Source organism: Montipora capricornis, chromosome 3 (assembly GCF_036669925.1).
Source record: "Montipora capricornis isolate CH-2021 chromosome 3, ASM3666992v2, whole genome shotgun sequence".
NCBI lineage: Eukaryota > Metazoa > Cnidaria > Anthozoa > Scleractinia > Acroporidae > Montipora > Montipora capricornis.
The window spans coordinates 27,153,912-27,175,026 of record NC_090885.1 but is presented as its reverse complement, the minus strand read 5'-3'; the positions used below and the strand labels follow the sequence as shown (position 1 = coordinate 27,175,026).

The 21,115-nt window shown below is 38.5% G+C and overlaps 2 protein-coding genes and 1 long non-coding RNA gene across 3 annotated transcripts; 1 reads left to right on the top strand and 2 right to left on the bottom strand.

Moving 5' to 3' along the window:
- Positions 1 to 8,126: 8,126 nt before the first annotated feature.
- Positions 8,127 to 19,607, top strand: LOC138042721 (nucleoside diphosphate kinase homolog 5-like). The gene is made up of 5 exons (XM_068888706.1): positions 8,127 to 8,351; positions 8,875 to 9,080; positions 15,853 to 15,953; positions 16,812 to 16,930; positions 18,205 to 19,607. The coding sequence occupies exons 1-5, from the start codon at positions 8,208 to 8,210 to the stop codon at positions 18,292 to 18,294; spliced, it is 660 nt and encodes a 219-aa protein (XP_068744807.1). The 5' UTR covers positions 8,127 to 8,207; the 3' UTR covers positions 18,295 to 19,607.
- Positions 12,279 to 13,224, bottom strand: LOC138042722 (uncharacterized). The gene is made up of 2 exons (XR_011131069.1): positions 13,104 to 13,224; positions 12,279 to 12,623 (listed from the first exon to the last, which is right to left on the bottom strand). It is a non-coding gene; the product is annotated as an uncharacterized lncRNA (long non-coding RNA).
- Positions 19,608 to 19,862: 255 nt separating the features above from the next.
- Positions 19,863 to 21,016, bottom strand: LOC138042720 (uncharacterized). Its single transcript, XM_068888705.1, has one exon. The coding sequence runs from the start codon at positions 20,865 to 20,867 to the stop codon at positions 20,103 to 20,105; it is 765 nt and encodes a 254-aa protein (XP_068744806.1). The 5' UTR covers positions 20,868 to 21,016; the 3' UTR covers positions 19,863 to 20,102.
- Between the last annotated feature and the right edge of the window lie 99 nt (positions 21,017 to 21,115).

Genomic DNA, 21,115 nt, shown 5'->3' with positions numbered 1-21,115 from the left:
CACTTCTTGTACCCACCCAGTTCATATGTGATAACAGTCTTGTCATTAGGTGACCTGAATCAGTCCAGTGGAAATAGTGAGCAATTCAAAATTTGGTAAATTTATTTATCTTTGGTCTCTAACCCAAACCAGGCCAGGGCAGGAGTTGACTATGGGAGAGGATGCCATCATTCACAAAAATTCTGCATTTTGAGGAATTGTAAGACCTACAATCTGTTATTAACAGTAGTCTCGATGCACTTTCCTGACATGATTATTTCATTATTTTCGCATTCAGTTTAAAATCACACAAATTATGCTCCTGTATCACGCTCCGATAAAAAAAAAAGAAGAAGAAGCCCTTTTCTTTAACAGAGTTTGTCTTGACCCAAATCTTGTGTTACGACACGGCCCAGAACACCAGGCGTAATCTTAGCTAGATTTGTAAGCACTCGAAACTGCATCTATAAGGATTCGATACACAAAAGCCTTATAAGTGAACTTGCGGATGTTTAGTATCCGGCCTCGGGTCTCAAACAGGTCAGTATAACCGAAAACGTCTAAATAACAACACAAGTTTTTTTTTCCCCGGTTCCTATCCCACGGACGCTATCATTCCACTTTGTTAGAACTACGAAATGTGTGAACGCCATGCTACTAGATCGGAAGGCGGTATCCCTGTCTTGCGTTTTTTGTTATCAGTATCGCGCGAGAAGTAATACCCACATGTGTACTTTCCAAGGGTACTGAAGGGCGCCAACGAGTTGACCTGTCTCATCCAAGGCTCTGCTAAGCGTTGAACTGGAGCCGGTTTGTTCTTGATATCTCGCACACCGTGAGTACCGTTTTGGGTGTCTTGAGATCGTGCGCTGGTTGGTGCATTAGTTACAGCTTCTTTCAGTTCGTTTGAAATGTGCCTAGAATAAGGCGCTTGCGTTAAAACTCCGTGAGTTCCCTGCCATGATGAAATTCGACAACAAACGTTGGTTGGCAACCAGACGGTTTTGAACTCCTGACGACAGTTGTCGCATTTCCAGCACTGGCCTAATAATTGTCCTGTATTGGGCATTATGACTTATTCTGAGGATCCCGAACCCTTCGGTAAACCTGACTTGTGGCTGTTTGGAATTCTACCGCTCCTGTTTGTGTAGAATGTCGGGCAATTTCAGAGGTCGGATGGCTGCTCGCGACGTCGACCAGCAAGGAAGTATGATAATTCGATATTTAACGTCATAATGTGTTTTAAGTAACCAATGGAATGATTAACATTGTGTTAATAAAGATAATTATGCAATAAATGAAAATGATGTTTAATACAGCTGCGTTGTACTTTCGACTAGAAAGTGTTTTTTTGAGAATTCAGGGGTGCCGTTCAATAACTTGAAACCAAGACAATGTTTGCAATAACGTGTTGATATGCACGAATGGTGTATTTGCCTTCATCTATTTACCACAGGACTTTGTGTCAGTTTTATTCTTTATTTGAATAATCCATCCCTTGGGGATACTATAACTGACTTAAGAATGAACACAACGTAATCTTAAAATAATATTTGCTTTCGGGTTGTCATAATCCCGCACCCCTTTTTAATCTTGAATGGCGCGCCGGTATTCTCTATGGATCGAATAATTTGACGTTTTTAATTTTGTTCGCAGGGCCGTACATTTACTTCTCGAACTAGTTAGCCTCGAAAATATTGGGGGTTTTTATGTTTGCTCGTTTGTTTTTTGTGTCTTTGGCAACATTCGCCCCACTGAAACTTGTAAAAAGGGGGAGCGTTGCGTTATGCCCTATGGAAGGAGGCGAGTTTGGACTGTACGGACGAAAAATTCCGGAAAAAGACTTCTTGTATTCCCTATTTTTGAATAGGTAATACGCCGCTTGCAACACTACGGTAACTGTAAGGAGGGTGGCTCTTAACTACCAAACCGTTGCTATGGACTTCTTCAAACAGTCATTTCTCGAGTACCTTTAACTCTACAGTTATCTTGTTTTTTTTCTTATTTTTTTAAACTTTTTTTTTAATTGAACAAATTTATTTTACAAACCTGGAATTATGGCTCTTGACGTAACACAAAATCTGCAGCATGGATTTAAAAACAAACTCAAAAAAATTATGACGTCATAAGGCTCTTATTTGATACACTTTTCAAAATGTCAGTTCCATTTTTTGTCAAAATAGAAATTCCATGCTACAGTTCACGAAACATGATGGGGCGTTTCTTATCTTGAGGAAAAAAACGCCTCTTCCTTTCGTTTTCAGTCTGAGAGTTTTTCACACGCTTTTCACTGAAACGCACTGCAAAGGACTTTTTCCATTGAAAAAGTTACTTCAAAGAACCATCTATACAACCCTGATACAACCTTTTTGTATGGCTCTTGACTAAAAAGCTTCCTTACCAACCACTGTTTTTCTGTAGTTAAGTGCCACCTCCCTGCGAGAAGGATCACTTGGAAATCGCGCGTGCGTAAGTAAGATCTCGGCGAAGTCGCGGCGAAGTCGCCTGCCCTCTGATCAGAAATGACGATTATCGACAATTCCTAATTTTCTTATCCACTTAACAACTAAAGATCAACTGACTGACAATTGCACCGATTATTTACCAACTTTAATTAGATGTCAAGTGAAGCTGTGATCCTCGCAGTTATGAACGCAATTATTGCGATTGCGTAGAGAAGCCTAAAAAATTCAGGACTTCTACGGGGTTTCAACCCGTGACCTCGCGATTCCGGTGCGACGCTCTAACCAGCTCCCAACGTCAGTGGCTTCATAGCTCAGTTGGTCATTTGTGGGTTCTGATGTTCCCGTGAGGAATGAATTAATGATGAAATAATATATGAAATGAATCATATGTGAACTGCGGATATGAAATCAAGTGAAGCTGGGCCTCGCAGTTATGAACGCAATTATTGCAATTGCGTAGAGAAGCCTGAAAAATTCAGGATTTCAACGGGGTTTGAACCCGTGACCTCGCGATTCCGGTGCGACGCTCTAACCAACTGAGCTATGAAGCCACTGACGTTGGGAGCTGGTCATTTGTGGGTTCAAATGTTCCCGTGAGGAATGAATCAATGATGAAATTAGGATACCAAACTTTCCCTGTACAAGGCTTCAATCCGACCGATAGAATATCAGTAATCTGGGACTCACTCTATAGATAAACTGCGAAATATTCAAAGGGCGGCTGCTCTCTTGCAAGAGGCTCTGCCAGGGTAAATTCCGACAAGCGACATGGCCTAAAACATAGCGACAGCACTAAAAGTGAAATCGCTACAAACGACATCCTTTCGCTAAATTTCCGACAGCAACGGGAAACATTGACAAAGCACGGAAACGAGACTTTTTAAAATTCAGACAAACGACACATAGATATACGCACGGTGTAACTTTTATGATAAAATAACTGAACTTGGAATCCCTTGAATAGTTTATATACTTTTAAATTACATCATTCATGTTAACAAGTTTAAGTACTCAAGACCAACTACAGAAAACCTATGATTTTAAATATTTATATCAGGATGCATGGGCTCCTGATATTATTATAGGTCATTATATGCGCGAGACAAAAAACGATAGAGAACCTCTCCTCTCACTCCTCGGTCCTTGCTTTTTCCTTGATCCGGACAACGGTTTCTCTCGTCCCGTCCCACTAGTCTGGCAGCATCTGTATTTCCGTGGGCATTTTTTGCTGAAAGCAATCCACTGCTTTAGATATGTTGAGGGAACCCTAAGGAACAGGAAAATACATGTTGCCAGTTTTACAACCTGCTCTGGGGCTTTTTGGGGGATGTTTTAGAAACCCCTCTTTCGACCACGCATGAAAACGAGGCTACGGAATAAAACACTCTAACTTCGTTTATTATGGACAAATTGTTGCCAAAATAGCAGGAGAGACGCTAATTGATGTTACCGTTCATATCATGAACACATACGTAACCACTTTTTGTCATATGATTGGTCACGTGACCGAATGAGCATGGAAGAAAGGTCAGGAACCCATGACCCGGAGCCTACAACTCTACTGTGTGCGTGTAAGGGCGTTTTCACAGACCGATTTATTTTTAGATTGAATTTCCCGCGAATGAGACTCCCACAGGAGCCCGATGACCAATTACAAATAGTTAAGCTGACGTCATAGGGTCACCGAAACGGAACTGCCTTTGTTTTTTGACCTAATTCGCGGGAATGGCTAGTCTAAAAATAAACCTACTTGTGAAAACGCCGTTTCACAGACGCTGTATGGAAGTTGCACGCTCCAGATAGGCTCCTGGTAAGGTTAGTTAACAAAAATAGCTTTCGACCTTTTGACAATACTATTATCGCTCCATAACTAAATTAACATGAAAAATACTAATTTAAGTTCAAACTGCTCCACTTTTGCTGTTACACGTGGGTCACGTTAACATTAACAGTATCAAAACGAGGCTTTCACTGGCTAATCTAGAGAACTAAATTCTACACGTTTTTTAATTACCTTTATTGTGATTGGAAGTGGAAATTTCCCTCATAATGAGTACTATAACTTCTTTTTCTTCTAGAAGCAGCAGATAATTGAGAGTTTCAGCAACGTGTTCAGTCTACACGTCAGCGACATTATCATGATCATCATCCTCTTCTTTATTATTTATTTCTCTCATCAGAATCGTCATCAAGCACATTTTTACATTACTCTCTATTGTCTGAGCATCCACAAAGATCATTGCAGTTAAGTCCATTCTTTTTACACTGGCAGCGATTTGTGGAACACCGCTCTTTGACGTACTTGCACTTGAATAGATGTATGATGACTTGCGGTGCTGGAGGGAGTGTCTTCGTGATGGGAACCTATTTGTCTCCATGCAGTTCCCAACCATAATTCTCTGGGAATGGCAGGGTGGCGTTTGCCACAACATCATTACTCCAGACTAGAGCCTGATGATGGGCTCTCAAGATGGCTTGTCGCAGAGTTGCCTGGTTTGGGGGAAGCCTTTCTGATTAAGCTTGTTTCTTTCGAAATAGCCACCATCTCACTTCACTCACTGAAAACATCTCTCTCTATTAGGTAGAGCTGGCACCCCAACTTCTCGATCAGAGCCACTGTGTCGTCAGTGGGAATCGTTGCTTTTCCCCCTAGCTGAGAAAGACCGTCGGTGATTTCATCGTCAGCTTCCATGAAAGCTTTCCAGCATGTTGTTTTCCTTTTTACGAAAAAACAGCCAGCGTTGTCTGCTCCACTTAAAGCGTGAAAGGCTGGTAGAGCAGGCGCCCTCTCTGAGCCTAAAGCTCGATAGATAGGATGAAGCTGGATTTCTCGGTGGTTCCTCCCTCTGCCTGTGATGAACAAGGTGTCCTTGAATAGTCTTGAATAACGTCTGAGAACCAGGACGAGGACGTGGTTGTCGGAGAAATGTATCCGAAGATCAGTCGCACCTCTGGATGGGGCGTCAACAGCATGTAAAATAATCTTCGTGTCAGCGTCTTCATGGTTGCTTTGCAGGTATGAAAAAATCTCCTCTTGTCCCTGTGCACTCTGACCTCCATGCTACAACTACTCGTCTTTGGTTGTGAACCCCAACTTCAATAGTCTTCTGTGACAGATAGTCTGCCAGCTCCATCTTTCTCTTGGCATGCGAAAGAAGGTTTTTCATCGGAACTTGCGCTATGTGCGTCTATAGGGTAATGTGGTAACACACAACATTCTATTCCCCCAGCCTAGTTGTTCGGGTGCGTTCTTTCAAAGAAAATGGGATGTCGTGTCCATCAAAAACCAACCGGAGTTCTTCATTCTCACCAAACTTCTTGAAAATGCGATTAGTGAAGTGATCTTTGAAATGTGAACAGTTTTTAATCCATTTAGGTTTGTCCAGGCATTGAACCTCCGCCGTGGCCTCTACAACTGAGACTTTCATTTGCACCTCTGTATGCTGACCATTCTGATTGACACCAGTGTCGTTGTGTTCATGTACATCTACAGGTAACGTCTTTAAAATATCCGTCAGGGTACTTTTGCGGGATCAGCGAAGCAGTGTTTCATTGGCTGCAGACACTCACCTTGGTACCACGGAAAACTCATAGGTACGCGCAGCTTCTTTGATATATCAATGTTTAGTCGACTTTTGTATATGAGGATCATTCTCACAAACAAATTCCTATCTTTGCTCAGCTCTACGGTCTTGTTGTCAATTCTTACTTTGAAAATTTTCCCTGCAGTCTTCCAAGTGGAGAGCTTTTGCTTCTTCATGGGGTCCCAGAGGTTGACTTTTCGTCCTTTTGTCCGCTCTTCTTCAAATCTGTGGAATAGTCTTTCCCCATAATACTTTGCTCGCAGAGATCCTCCTTGACATTTTATGGCATCACGTCTTTCGTTACCAGGTTGAATAATGTGTCACTCTCCCGATCAAATGGATTGGCAAAACTCTCCATTGTAGTCAGTAGTTTCTCTAAACTTTTCTCGCAGCAGCGGTTGTAAGAGCATGATGATGAGTCAGAGCTTTCCTCAGAAAAAGATTGAAAGTCCTGCCATGCTTTGGCTTGCGCTAATAACTGGGAAAGTTCAGGAGCTATCAAAAAATCTTTACTCGAGCGTTTGGGGTTCAAAGTGATCCCAACTAATCCAACTGGCACTCCTTCATCTTCCGATTGAGATGCTCAAGAGCATTGTCAGCTCCGACTTCACAAAATGCAGTGTCCTGGTTCTTGTTCACGACCTAATTTCACTGAAGAATTCATAAATTTCGGGGTCTGACTTTGGCAAGACTTCCATTTCTTCTATAGGTGCAGGGGTAATTTAGGCGATCATACGCAAAGAAATACTTCGTGAACGATTTAAGCACAGTCAGATGTAGAAGCCAATCTCCTGTAACTAACTGCCGATATAAATAACATCCTGTCCATAACCATTATCATGTACTGGCGAAACACCAAATCAAATGCCTTCATCCGGTAATGACATCTGAAGACTGGATGGTTTCAACCATTTCTGCATGCGCCTTCTGCACCTCACTCTTTACACTTTTGACACAAGCCGTGGCGAGATATTCTTCAACTTTCTGGAGACACTCTAGAAGTTCTGGCTCTTAATGGAAAAAACCATTCTGGTTCATGGCAAACAGAGCTTAAAGTGTAACCATGTGAGATGCTTGACCTCTTTTGACATGATTACAATCGATTATTTGCTTCACAGTTGTAGGGCCATATAAGTCAGCCTCAATCCAGCAAAGATCAATGCCGCTGTCTTCTATAAATCCCCCAATTGTTCGTGTTGCGCCATGACAATGTGCAACTCACCAGGACGAAGAATCAAGTGTTCAAGATCTTTCCGGCCCATCGGGAGCTTTTTCGCCTGTTGATAGAGGCCCATATCTAAAGTGATGACAGTCTTCCTTTCGGGACCCACAATTTTGTTTTGATGGCCTGTGCCAACATCAAAATTGTAAGCAAGATCTTTATGGTAATGATAAGTGTGGAATGATGTAAGATTTTTCTTTTGTTTACAAATTCTGAGCAGCTACTAGCCGGTAGCGCAGATTTAAATTCTCTTAAATAAATTTTGGGATGTCCTAGTTCCATTCAGTTACGCAGATCTTTGTCAGGAAATATGTCTTCTGATCAAAAAGGAAAGAGAATTAAGAGGTCCAATTTCTTACTCTACAGTGTCTTTACAGTGTGAACTGTAAGACTGTCAAAAAGATCTTAAGGATAGCCTTGTTGGGAGTATTGCATACTTCTTCCTCCTGTATGAATGTCCAAAACAACAATCTGGCCTAATTTTCATGCTAAAGATTACGGGAGCCTCTCGTAACAGCAAAAGCGGAGTAGTTTAAACTAAAAATTAACATTATTCGTGTTGTTTAAGTTTTATGAAATAGTAAAAATAATGTAGAAAGTCCTCGAAAGGTCAAAAGCTATTTTTGTAAACTAACCTCGCTTCCATGCTCATTCAGTCATGTGACCAATCATGTGACAAACACTGGTTACGTATGTGTTCATGATATCAACGGTAACAACGATTTACGTCTCTCCTGCTATTTTGGTGACGATTTGTGGATAATAAACGAAGTTAGGGTGTGTTTTATTCCCTAGCCTCGTTTTCATGCGAGGTCTAACGAGGGTTCAAGGGAACAAGGTTGACTTAGGAGCTCACAGCTTTGGGTCAGCGGTGCCCTCCTTAAGTTTGTGGTAACTGTGACAACGAGTGATTTTCGTGGCCATTTTCATAGTTTTTGCTCATTTTGAGAGAGAAAAATGCCTGATGGAGAAAAACCAGTTATTCCTCCACCTCCGGCAATACACACTGAACGTACTCTAGCCTTGATTAAGCCTGACGCTGTCCACAAGAGCGATGAAATTGAAGAAATAATACTTCAACATGGGTTCACAATTCTGCAGGTATCATAATTGGGCTACAAGATTAATTTGCTTTATTTGTGAATTGTTCGTTAAAGAAAACGTGGTTAGTTACCGGTTGAAGTATGAGGAATTTTCCTCATGCAGATATTTTTACTTAGTAGATACCTAAAAAAGCCAAAGCTATAAAACAAAATAAATTTGTGTAAATTTTATTCTGGTGTTGATGTTGTTGCATTTAAAATTATCATTTCAAGCCAGGCGGCCATTTGGGGCCATACTAAGAGACCCTCAATGAATATCTTGCCTTTACATTTTATGAATGGCCAGCTAGGCAGTTGTCTTTGGTTTCACAATATTAAGTTGGAAACCACTGACAAAGTTTTTCCTCCTTTGAAAGCATTTTTGACATTTTACTCTGATTACCAGGACTGAGTTGGTTGAAGATTGTTTAGCACTTACCCAAAATAAGTGCCATTTATTGTAAATAAACAAATTAATAAATGGTTGGTTGTCTGCTTTAACAACAGCGTTGTAATCTTTAGAACATTTCCTTGGATTACAGAAACGAAGAGTGCACATGACACCTGAGCAGACAAGTGATTTCTATGCTGAACACTATGGGAAGATGTTCTTTCCAAGTTTAGTGGCATATATGAGTAGCGGACCGGTCTTAGCCATCGTCTTAGCCAAACAATCTGCTATTTCATATTGGAGACAATTAATTGGACCAACAAATACACAGAAGGCAAGGGATCAGGCACCTGAAAGGTGAGAAAATTGAAAAGAATGATTAAATTGAAGGGTTCAAATCATAACTTCAATAAATACATCCTTTTGAATAACATGTGTCAAATCTGGTATAATTTTGAACTACATGTATAAGCAGTACAAAATTTCTTTTTAACTCATGCTGGTTGGATGTATAAAAACTAAGGGGCACAGGATGAAAACATTTTTTCACCGGCTAAAACTTGAAAACTTCGGCCCGACTTTTTCAAGTTTTGATAGATCAGCTGCACATGCCGGAACTCTTAATACTGTCCCATTAAGAAAATTTTGTTTGACATGTTTTTATTGAATAATTGTATTTTACATGCAATGAACCTTCAACGATAATTGTTGAAGGTTGCATGTAAAAAAGGGAAGCTAAATCTACAACAAAGTTATTTTTATTGTTTTAAATTTGGCTGCCATTTGACCAAAAATTAAAATAATAACCAATGGAAAAAGTCTCTTTTGAAACCTGCACTATTACAATATTCTAATATCAAATATTTAAAAGAACTTTACACAATTAAATCACACTGCACTTAAAATTGCTTAGTTTTACTTTTCAATCTTGAACTCTCCTCACTATTATGCACATAGAAATGACATGATAACCTACCCCTTAATTTTCTTGTGAATTTATTGGCAACTTTAAGTCACATGGTGTAAAATCATAGGACAGTTATCTCACAATAATGCCTGTCTGCATCAATATTTGTCATGCAATAATTTCCGTTAAAAAGAAACAAAGCCAGTGGGAAAAAACTTTAAGGTAGCGCATGAGTTTCAACTTTTCATCTTCATTATATTACTTGGGAAAAAGACAAAACTCGTTTTGTAGAGTCTAGTGATACTGACATTAAAAAGCTCATTTGCAAATTTCCGGAGAGTAGTAAATCCCTGGTGAAAATCTTCAAAGGATCTTTAAGGATCTTCAAAGATCGTCATAAAGATCTTCAAGGATCCTAATAAAGATCTTAGAAAAGATCTTCAAAATTCCTTGCAAAGATCCTCAAGGATCTCGGCCAAGATCCTTAAAGATCCTCAAGGATCTTGGCAAGATCCTTGAGGATCCTCAAGAATCTTGCCAAAGATCCTTGAGGATCTTTAAGGATCTTCAAGGATTTTAAAAGATCTTTTGAGGATCTTGTTAAGATCTTTGTGGATCTTTCCTGAATGTTACCAAGGAATTTAAAAAAAATCCTCAAGGATCTTTATTATTTTAAAAGATCCTTTGAGGATCTTGTTAAGATCTTTGTAGATCTTTATGAATCTTCCCAAAGATCTGTAAGGATCTTCAATAATCTTACCAAAGATCTTCAAAGATCCTAATCTATCCTTGAGGATCTTGTCAAGATCTTTGTGATTATTTTGGGTATATTCAGTATTCTTAACAATGATCTTCAAGGATGTTTGTGGCTCCATTAAAGAACCAAGATTACTGCCAATGATGGCTTTGATTCACCTCACGGTTAAGATAAGTGCCAGGATGTCATATGGAAAATCTGAAACATGCTAATTTAAAGTGAATTTGGAAATGGCCAATTCCTATTAACTACCGTGAACAACAACAACAACAACAATATGGCACAAACATCATTTAAACTTTCTTTATTTGCATAGATGTGTTTATCATTGTCAAAATCATAAAAAAAATGGAGATTAAGGATACAATAAATAGGGCTGGAAACAAAAACCTAGTAAGTGACAATTTTTGGTCAATTTTTATTTTTGCACAAAACTAGCCTAAATAGACCTTTTTCTGTTGTACATTTTGTTTTCCCAATACAAATCATGTGATAATACTCAGGAGGATTAGTCCTTGTTTTGCTCATTAAAAAGAGTGCATGCAAGCATGAATATGTCTGCCTCATCATCAATCCAATTTTGATCGGGGTTTATCCCCGTAAACGGGGCTGGCTGGATTTACATACAAAAGAAAAAAGAAAGGACCAATTAACCTCCTGAGTATTATGACATAATCTGTATTGGGAAAACAAAAAGTACAAGCAAAAACAGTCTATTTTGCAAGTTGACTGGAAATGAACTTACATTGCCCTGGTATTGTTTTTATCCGATTTGAGCTTTTTTTCGAGAAATAAACTATGCAAAAATACTATTGGCTTGGCATTTGAAAGCAACGGAATCAGCAAAGCAACACCTACCTTTCATTGTTTGATTAAAATTTAATAGCACAAGCTTTATGCAACTGTATGCGTCGGTAGCTCATCCGAATGATGCGCACAGCGAAGTACACAGCAGCTTGGTGGTTTGACCCACCGATCAGACTTATTATTTTTCTTTTGTTTGCACAGAGATGTTTCTCTCGTTTTTCTTTTCTTGATTTTCTCTGCGATTTTATTGATCTTTGTTAAATTTAAGTTACATGAGACATGCACAAAAAATTAAATAAATAACTCTGATCAGTGGCTCAAACCACCGACCTGTCGTGTACTTTGCTGTGCATATCATTCAGTTGAGCTATCGACACACAGTTATATTAGTTTATAAATGCCATTAAATTTTAATGGAACAATGAAAGGTAAGTGCCGCTTCTCTGATTCCATTGTTTTCAAACATGAAGCCAATGGTATTTTTGCATAGCTTATTTCTTGAAAATAAAGCTCAAATTGCATAAAAAATTACCAGAGCAATGTTCTTAAGTTCATTTCCAGTCAACCTGCAAAATTTGGGCTAGTTTTTGAGCACTAAAAGTTGGCCAAACATTGTCACTTACTAGGTTTTTGCTTCCAGCCCTTCTATTACAGCAGTTGCAACCCCACACTAATTATTATTTTTTTCCCTCCATTGTGAACAAGTCATGTAAGTCATATATTTAATACTACAGTGACAATATTTGCTTGATAAAGGTATGGTGAAAACCTGAATAAATTATACAGTGTAAGAACCAAGTTTTTCCAAGCTACAGTCTGTAGGCTAAGGCTAGGCTACAGACTGTACTCAGGTTCTTAGAATAAAAAAATGAGGTTTTGTCATTGGTGGGTATGGCCTATTTTGGGCCATTTCTGAAGTTTGTACAAAGCTTTGCATGATAAACAGAACAAAACTAAAGCAACATTAAAACAATGGTACTATGTTGCTGCTGGGAAAACATGGTACTGGTAGAGCTTGTTATATTAAATTTGTGTATTCAGTGTTTGACTAAATTTCTCAAAATAAGAATCCATTTCAAAATTGTAGGCTAAAATAGGACGGTCTTAGCCAAAAACGTTCTTACTTTTAAAAGTTCTTATATGTGGGTTCCTGTTTTAATTCTGTACACCGTCATTGCCATCACTGTAGTTGTTGCATAATAATACCTAACATAAGCTTAGCTTACAGGATTAGAGTAACTACAACATTTTTTTCGCTTTGTACCTAAGCTTGGTTTCCTCTGGACAATGCGATTTAAAGATACATAGTATTATATTGTCTTTTTCCAACCTCTTCAGAAATTCAAGGCAGTGACAACTTGACTACAATGCTATAAAAAGTGCTCATTGCAGTGGTTTAATGGTGACTTGAGTACAACAGCAATGGAGTCTAAAACAAAAGAAGCATATATATTTCTTTTAAATCTGGGTTCTCATTGCTTACATAACAGAGTATCGTGGACTTTGGTCACCAATTACAGACCACTTATCATGAAATTTCATGCACCATATCCCAGAAGAAATCTCTTCACCCAATGGAATTGTCAACATTTAGCTGTTTATGTAGGAACACTCAGATCAGACTCAATGTAACTAAATCAAGCGTTCTTTTGCGTTTTAAACCGGGATAATTAAATTCGATGTGAATGTCCATTTCGTTGGCTTCGCTTTTTGTCGGTTATTTTTCTGAAGGATTATGAAAACCTTCCACTACAAGCTTCGTTATTTGTAAACAGAAAGACACTTCACAAAACGTTACAACGCCCGCACTTTGTATTAAGCTTATAAATTATAGAACATTACTTGCACTTTGATTTATAGGACAAAAGCCCATGGAATTAGCATCAAAATTGTTTTATCCAACGCTTACCTCTTTAGGTGAGTTATTATCAGCAATTCCTTCCAGTGGACAAGCATTTTACATTGTAAAAGAACTAAAATATGATAAGGACTTGCAGTGAACCGAAAATCGAAATAACCGCCATCGATCTGTGGCTGGTGTGAGCCCGCAATTTTTGGTGCTGGCCTACTGCTGAACAGAGCGGCTCAAATCCAAGATGGCTGATCTTCAATGATGTTCGAGGGGATCGTTTAAGGGTTTTTCCCGCTGGTTCAAGAACAAACGCCATACTGAAAAGTGAAGGAAGTCATTCGAAGGTCATCAAGTGAAGCTTGCTTTGAGAAAGTTTAAGTTTTAGTAATCTCAGTGAAGTGAGACAGAACATGCGTCACCTATCGCTCCCACTTCACTTCCGTTTCCAAGTTTTGGACGATGGTTTTCTTCAAATTATAACTGAGATAGATGAGCTGACGGTCAGGTTACAATGTTTTCAGACTGGACATGCAACTTAATGTTAACTTCATTTTAAGTTAGTGCATGTAACTAAGTAAACGATCTCTTATAATTATAGAACAAACAATTGGTTTATTTGTATTTGATGCATTTTTTGGCTAGACAATGAAGTAATGATCCTTGCATAACCAAGAGCAATAGCACTTTCTTTAGTGATGTTTTGCGTTCCGGTTCTTGTCACTTAACCCATTGTCATTTAATAAAATTGTAATAAAATGATTCTTTTGTCAGACTATATTGATAAAATCTAATAAGGTATCGTGTAACATAACGCAATTGGGTTTTTGTTTCACTGATTTTTCTATTCATTGGTATAAATGAACTCCTTTACTCCTTTAGATTATTTCTCAGTTTCGACAGTCACAACCTTTAATAATCCTAAAAAGATTCTAATTCTTGAGACAAAAAAGGTACAGGACATTATTTAATTGAGGCATCAACAGGTTCTCCCTAAAGCTTTTGAAGACTCCCAAAAAAGATCCTTTAAAAAAATCCCAAAAAGATCTTTAAGATGAATCCCTTTAAAATCCTAATGGTGTTCAAGAACCCCCTTTGAAGATGCAATGGTAACTAATTTATTGCAATTACTGAGTTCCCCCAAACATCTGTCTTAGACCTTTAAGGATCTTTAAGGATCCTGATAGAAATTCCGTTAAGGTCCTGAAGAATTCCTTGAGGATCTTTCATAGATCCTAAGGAGATCCTTTGATTGATCCTCAAAGGATCTTTATAAAGATCCTAAAAGATCCTCGAGAATTGTTTGAGGATCTCTTAAGGATCCTAAAAAGATCCTTTGACTGTTCTTGAAAAGATCTTTATCAAGATCCGTGAAGATCCTCAAGGATGTCATGAAGATCTTTGAAAGATCTCTTTGATTAGATTACAAAGATCTTTCCAAAGATCTTTGAAAGATTCTTAAAGATTAATAGAGGATTTATCAAGGATCTTCAAAGATCTTAATAAAGATCTTTTCAAGATCAGTTAAAAGATCCTTTTAAGATCCTTGGAAGATCCTCAAAGAATTCTTGAGGATCTGTAAGGATCCTTACCAAGATTTTGAAACTTACTCTCACTAGGATCTTTGTAAGATCCTCACAGGATCCTCACTGGCTCTTTGGGGATCTTTACAACGCCTAATTGCAATTGAAGATCTTTAAAGAACTTTCAAAGATCCTTCAAGGATCCTTGAAAGATCCTCATCTTCAAAGATCTTTTGCAGGTCCTTGGGGATCTTTAAGGATCCTTGAAGATCTTCAAGGATCCTCTGAGGTTTTTCACCAGGGAATAGTCAGTAAGATGTGCTGTCAACATCTTTGAAGGTGGAGAAAGTTACGAGTAGACTTTCAGATTTAGTCCTACAGATGCTAACTGAGTCCTTTTAAAGTAAAAGTAAAGTAACCATATTTAACGTGGAGAACTCGTAACAGTAATTCAACTGATAAACCAGAGGTCGATGGTATGGTCATTTTACTTCCCCCTCTCCATCAGTGCTCCGTTTCAAGGGTATTTAAAGCTGCATAGAAAGCAGAGAAGATGAAACAAGGGTGTGAGATCTGGGGATCAAACTCAGGATCTCTTGCATCAAGGCTGTGTGCTAACCGACCCCTAAAATACATTGTAAACCAACTCCTCCCATCCAACTTTTTCAACAGTCCACTCATTCTGAGTTTCATGGTTGTAATTTCATTTTTAGCCCTCACAGCCCTCACCTCCCTCTAATTAAAATTATTTGTTTTTGTTTTTTTCCTGATACTGACACACTCTTTTTTCCAGTCACATTTTGAAACATGCGACAACAAAACACAAACCAGTATTAAAAAGCACCGAGTGGTTTTGCTTTGCAAGAGTTTATTTCACATGACAGTTTTCACAGTTCAATTACAGTACAAATCAAGTTAATTTTAAAACTACTTGCTTATGTCAATCGCATTTATTGGCCATCACATCCAGAATATCTTTTTATGAGCAAGTTTTTCTGGCTATGAACATTAATGGGAGGGTTATTAAATAAGTAAACCCCTTTCTGGCTTGACGGTATGTCGGCTGATATAAATGCCCTTAGCTGTGAGGACATAATCATTATTCTTTTGTCCTTGTGCAAATTAAACCCACTAGTCTCGTTAGCATGGGCAGAATACGAAGGAAATTTTATGTAGAACAATGAAAGTAGGTCTCACTTGCACATAAATAAAAGTAGAGGTCATTGGTCACCATTATGAATTCAGTATCATAATGGTGTTCTGCACTCTCTTTATTTTATTTTCAGTTTAAGAGCAATCTATGGTACGGATAGCACTAAAAATGCTCTTCATGGCAGTGACAGCTACTCCAGTGCTGAAAGAGAGATCCATTTTTTCTTTCCAGACAGTAAGTAACACGATGCATTAATTCTTCATATAGTATTTTACATTTCAGAATGGGATGGGGTGACCACTGTATTTTACCTTGTTTGCCATGTTCACTATATTGTGTAAGTCCTTCTTTCACCGGTCCAGAAGACTTGTTTAAATTTATTTTCTGATCATATATCGTAAATCCTCTATTACGCGTTCCCCCTCTCTCCCCCTCTTAAATAATCCCAAGCTCTCTAATACTGTAAGCCCCCCTTTTATGTTAGGGTGTGTATAGCACCACGGGCTGCCAGAATGAAAGCTATCCAACCTGGGAACAGTAACTGTTGTAATATGCAACTTTCAGAGGAAGAAAGTTATAATTACAGTGGCCACCCAACAAACTTTCACATAAATTTTGACAATTACGTGTAAATACGTCAACTCAGCAACCCATGCAATGGTGTTCACCTTTCAACTGTGCAAACTATGCAAGGAGGCATGACTGTGAATCAAATTCACACATCCTGATTGGCAGACAATTTGTAAAAAACTTTGTTAGGTGGCCACGGTATGGTGTGCAGCACTGTAAGCCCCCTTCTCCTTTTAGTCTTGATCACAACCAAATTAGTAGAAGTGTTATTAAATTTGTACCTGGAAACTAGCATTTTAGTAAATTAAATAGCCCCCGCCCCCCTCCCTGCTTCCCCTCAAATAAGCCCCATTCTCTATCAAGCTCCCCCTTAAATTTTCTTGAAGTAAATAAGCTGAAAAGAAGATTTACAGTAATTTCACATAATGACCAGAATAGTCACTTACTGTAACAGTAAAATCAGAGAGCTAAATTCAGCCTTCCAATTTGTTATTCAAGTTTACTGGTTGTGTATTATTTTAGGCATTGTGGAGCCAGTTTCAACAGGTCAGGCAGCAAAAGACTACCTTACAAGAACAGTGACCCCAACACTATTAAAGGGGCTTACAGAGTTATGCAAGAGGAAGCCTGCTGACCCAATAGTAAGTTGTTATTGTTTATAGTCATAGTAGTGGAAGGGCCCAACCCTTCCCCTTTTCCTTGGCAACAATGCTTAACAGAAAACACTTGTGCTTTTAAATTTATGGGGAAACAACTTATCCTTGTCAGGAGGGAAAAAGGTTTCTTTACCAGATCTACTAACATGGGACAGGTGCTCTCAGCCTTGCCAAGTATCTGACATCACAATGAGGCTACAGTGTTATTGTATCAGGTTAACATTAGCATAAGGATAATTTATTCGCTGCTAACGGAAGAGGTTTGAGAGTGAGTTTATTTTGTACTGTACATTATGTATGTTACAAAGAAGTTATAATAATGATAATGAAAGACTAAGACAAATGGAAATACTATGTACCAGTAGCTGGTCACCCAAAATAACTTGAAAGCTAAACTGCATGTAGTTGGGTGGCCAACATTGATTAATTCAAAAATGATTACAATGGTCAGGAAAGAGGCTAAAGTGTAATAAATTATTACAGAACAAATTTAATATATTAATAGTTTACCTACACGCATAGAGGAAAATCAATAAATAAAGAAAAAAATGAAAATAAGTAGACAAAAGCAAAAATAAAAAAATGAAACAAATAAATAAAATATTGAAATACCGTGTAGACAAAAGCAAAAAAAACTATTTGCAACAAAGAAAAATACACAAATTATTGGTCTGTTTGTCGTTTTGGTTAATAAAAAGTAATAAAATTCGAAGTTAGCGGTTCTTGTTTGAATTTAGAGGAGGTTAGAATTCACTCATCAATTTTGATTCTACAGTTAAGGTCCAGTATACCAAATAATTTTCCATGGTTGATTCGAATTTGTGGAAGATAAAAAGTAGACCTTGTTCAAAGCGAGTATTCACATTGTTCTTACAAGAAGTCTTTTATAAAAAGCGAATCAAAGATCTTTGGTAATTTACGAGCTACAAATTGGTGCATGAAATACAGTGTTTGAAGTTTGATATGATCATGAAGTTTAATTCATATTTTACAAAGAACACCGATGCCTGTTGATACTTTCTTAGTTATGTGTAGGTTTGTGTATTATTTTACTGTGACACCTTCTTTGGCTAAAAGCACTGTGACTGTGTCAAACAATTTGTAGAACGTTTGAAAATTATTAACCCTTAGGCTAGCATTTGAAATGCAGCTTAAAATGTCGTTGTGGGGTGGCCAAGTTAGGGTTTCTTTGATCAGCTCACGCGCCCTTCTGCCATTCCCGTCATGACACTAAACTAATTTTCTGTTTTCGTCAACAGATTTGGCTGTCAGACTGGTTAATTGCTAACAATCCTAATAAGCCTCGAGTTCAAGAAGAGGCTTACGTTGTAGAAGAACCGGAAGACTAGGATTTACACATTTAATTTGTAACCATAAACTGTGAATAAATTTGTCGCTCTTTTGAACTAAAGAAACAAGAGGACCAACTTCAAAGAAGGGGATAGTCTAAATATCTGAGAAGTGGTGCTCATTCGTTGAATAATTGTTTATTTTAGAGGAGAGGAAGGGGCGTCAAGTTGCTCTGTTTGTCAAGTGGCTAATCATTTGCTTTTTTCAGATGGGGTCAAAGTAAAATGCATCCATGCGTACATGTTTACATTTATCTCTCGTCTTACGTTTTTTTTAGTGCTTGATTGTTTTTTTTTGTCTATTAACTCTCGGTCTATTCACTTTGGCCAGTTCTCGATCGTGTCAGATACTCTTTACTTCTAATTTCTCCTCTTTTAGATTCCGATTCAAAATCACGAATAACGAAACATTGCCCCCAAAATATCGCTTCTCCCAAAGGAAGAGATAGAAACATACATGCTTGAAGTCTGACCTTGCTTCATGGAATCATTTTGATTTGGCTGCGGAGGGCGATCCAGTGTTGACGATCGAGGGGAAGTACGAACCGTTGGGCAAAAGGTGCTCGACCAAAAACAATAGAAAATGAATCCAATGAAATCTCTCTTCTCGACAACAAGAGAAGATGCACTGTGTTACGAAAATAACATTCCGTCTCTGGGTACGTAAACTGAACCGAAAGACGGAGAGCGGTCAATGCCGTGCAGTATTAAACGGTGGCTTATAAGAGGAATCGGTACATGTTTGCGTTATTCAAGAAGGTCCCGGAAAAGGGTATCTTTGAAACAAAGACCCCTGAGACTCGAGAATGAAGAAAAGTAATCAAAAACCCTCAATTTGGCTAACTTTAACTGGAACTTTATTTATTTATTTATTTAAGTGTCTAGTAGATTTAGCGCTGGAGCACTAATTGGGGACACTGTAAAGTGAAATTAACAATTAACACAACAAGTCAAATGTTGGTTTTTGAGGAGAGGGGAAACCGGAGTACACGGAGAAAACCTGTCGGTGCAGAGAACCAACAAACTCTACCCACATATGACTCCGAGTCTAGGAATCGAACCTGGGCCACATTGGTGGGAGGCGAGTGCTCTCACCACTGCGCCATCCCTGCACCCCCAAAGGATTAGCCAAATCGAGGGTTTTGCGTTACTTTCTTCGTTTTCGAGTCTTAGTGTCTAAAGAGCGAACGAGTCGACCCCGGATCATTTGCTACTTGTAAGTGGAAACTTCCAACTGAAATAGTAATGTAATCAGTTTGAGGTTGGTGCGTAAATAAGCTTCAAGCATTAGAAACGTTTTTGTTGAAGTTGGATCCATTTTGTTGGTTCTCTTTTTAGTAACTCAATTCAGAGGTTTTCTTAACAACAATGCATCTCTCTCTTAGAGGTGTATGTCAGAAAATGACTTCCTTTTGCGCTATGTGACCGAGAGCTACTTTAAAACAGAAATTGTTGGGATGGTTCGGCATTAGCTTGGCAATATACTGCACAGCCCTTTGTAGCGATATCAGCGCTGCTTCGCCTGCCAATATCCCAAGTGATAACAGAAACAATCCGATGACCGAATGTGGAAAAAACCTTCGCATTTATTTCAAAAGTTTCAAACTTTTTAGTGACAAACGTGATCGTAAACACAAACCGTTACCACAGTTATGTTGCAATTTATTGCATAAATTTAAGTGAGAAATTCATAAATTTACATCAATAAATTTCTATTGTTATCACCTTTTCAGAAGTTCTTGACCTTCGTCTCTTGCGTGTTTGATTTTATATCTGAAAAGTTCTGTTATATTTTGAATTCATTCCAATTAAAACGTCCTTGGCATAAACACCTCGATAAAGAGTCTCTGTTGTTTTACTGTAACCTTCGCCCCATCTTCCATAACAGTGGTATATTCGTTAGAAGATGAACTGTTCCCTCGGTAAGAACAAATACTCTCCAAGCTTTTATTGGAGTATTTTCCTTCGCCTTGTGGAAGTTTATTCAGCGACTTAAAATTGCGGACATCCCTTCTAAGATGAAATGACGAGTTTTCTCTGTTCAAGATAAGCGGCAGAGTCCTTGATCTACAGCACTCCCTAACCGCTGTTCGAGGAGGAGAGTTGATCTCTCGAGACTGCTCCGCAATCGTGATTGACCCACATGACAGAAAGTCAGATGAAGAGTGTTCTCCATCACTTCCTCTATCAGTCGCATCTTTGTCTTGATCTTGGTCGTGTTGTTTTGTGTTGTATTCAGGAGCATCATTTTCGCGGATCAATGATTCTGACGATTGCTGTATTTTAGGAAATGAGACCAATGTTGAAGACCTTCTTTCGGTTGTGATGCGTGCTTTATTTGCCCGTTTCGTTCGCCACGTCTTTGTCTCTGTCGCTCTTGGTTTCCCCAACAAAGAGTATCGGTAAGGTGTATGGGTCAACAGGAAATTATTGAACGCACTTTGTTTCAGTTTCTTTTCGAAGCAGACGTGTAAATGACCATCCTTTGTTTGAGTACGAAATGGTCGACTTTCGGCAAGATCCATGAGAACTTGAGCAGGGAACTCAGTTACGTGTGATGTTTCACGAGCCATTTTACCAAAGCCAAATGTTGACTTGCTTTTTAAATAGCCTTCAGTGCCATAGATGTAGTCAGTACCCGTTATCAGTATCTCTTCGTGTCATTTCGAAGCGTGGTGAACAGGGTGTGCGATAAGGCGTCGAAAAGTGAAAACTAAGCGTAACTAGGATCACGCAATTATTGACCTTTTGATGATACGGGAAGTTTTTTGGCCTTGCATGACATTTAATTCGTCGTCACACGAAGTGAAACGTCTGGATT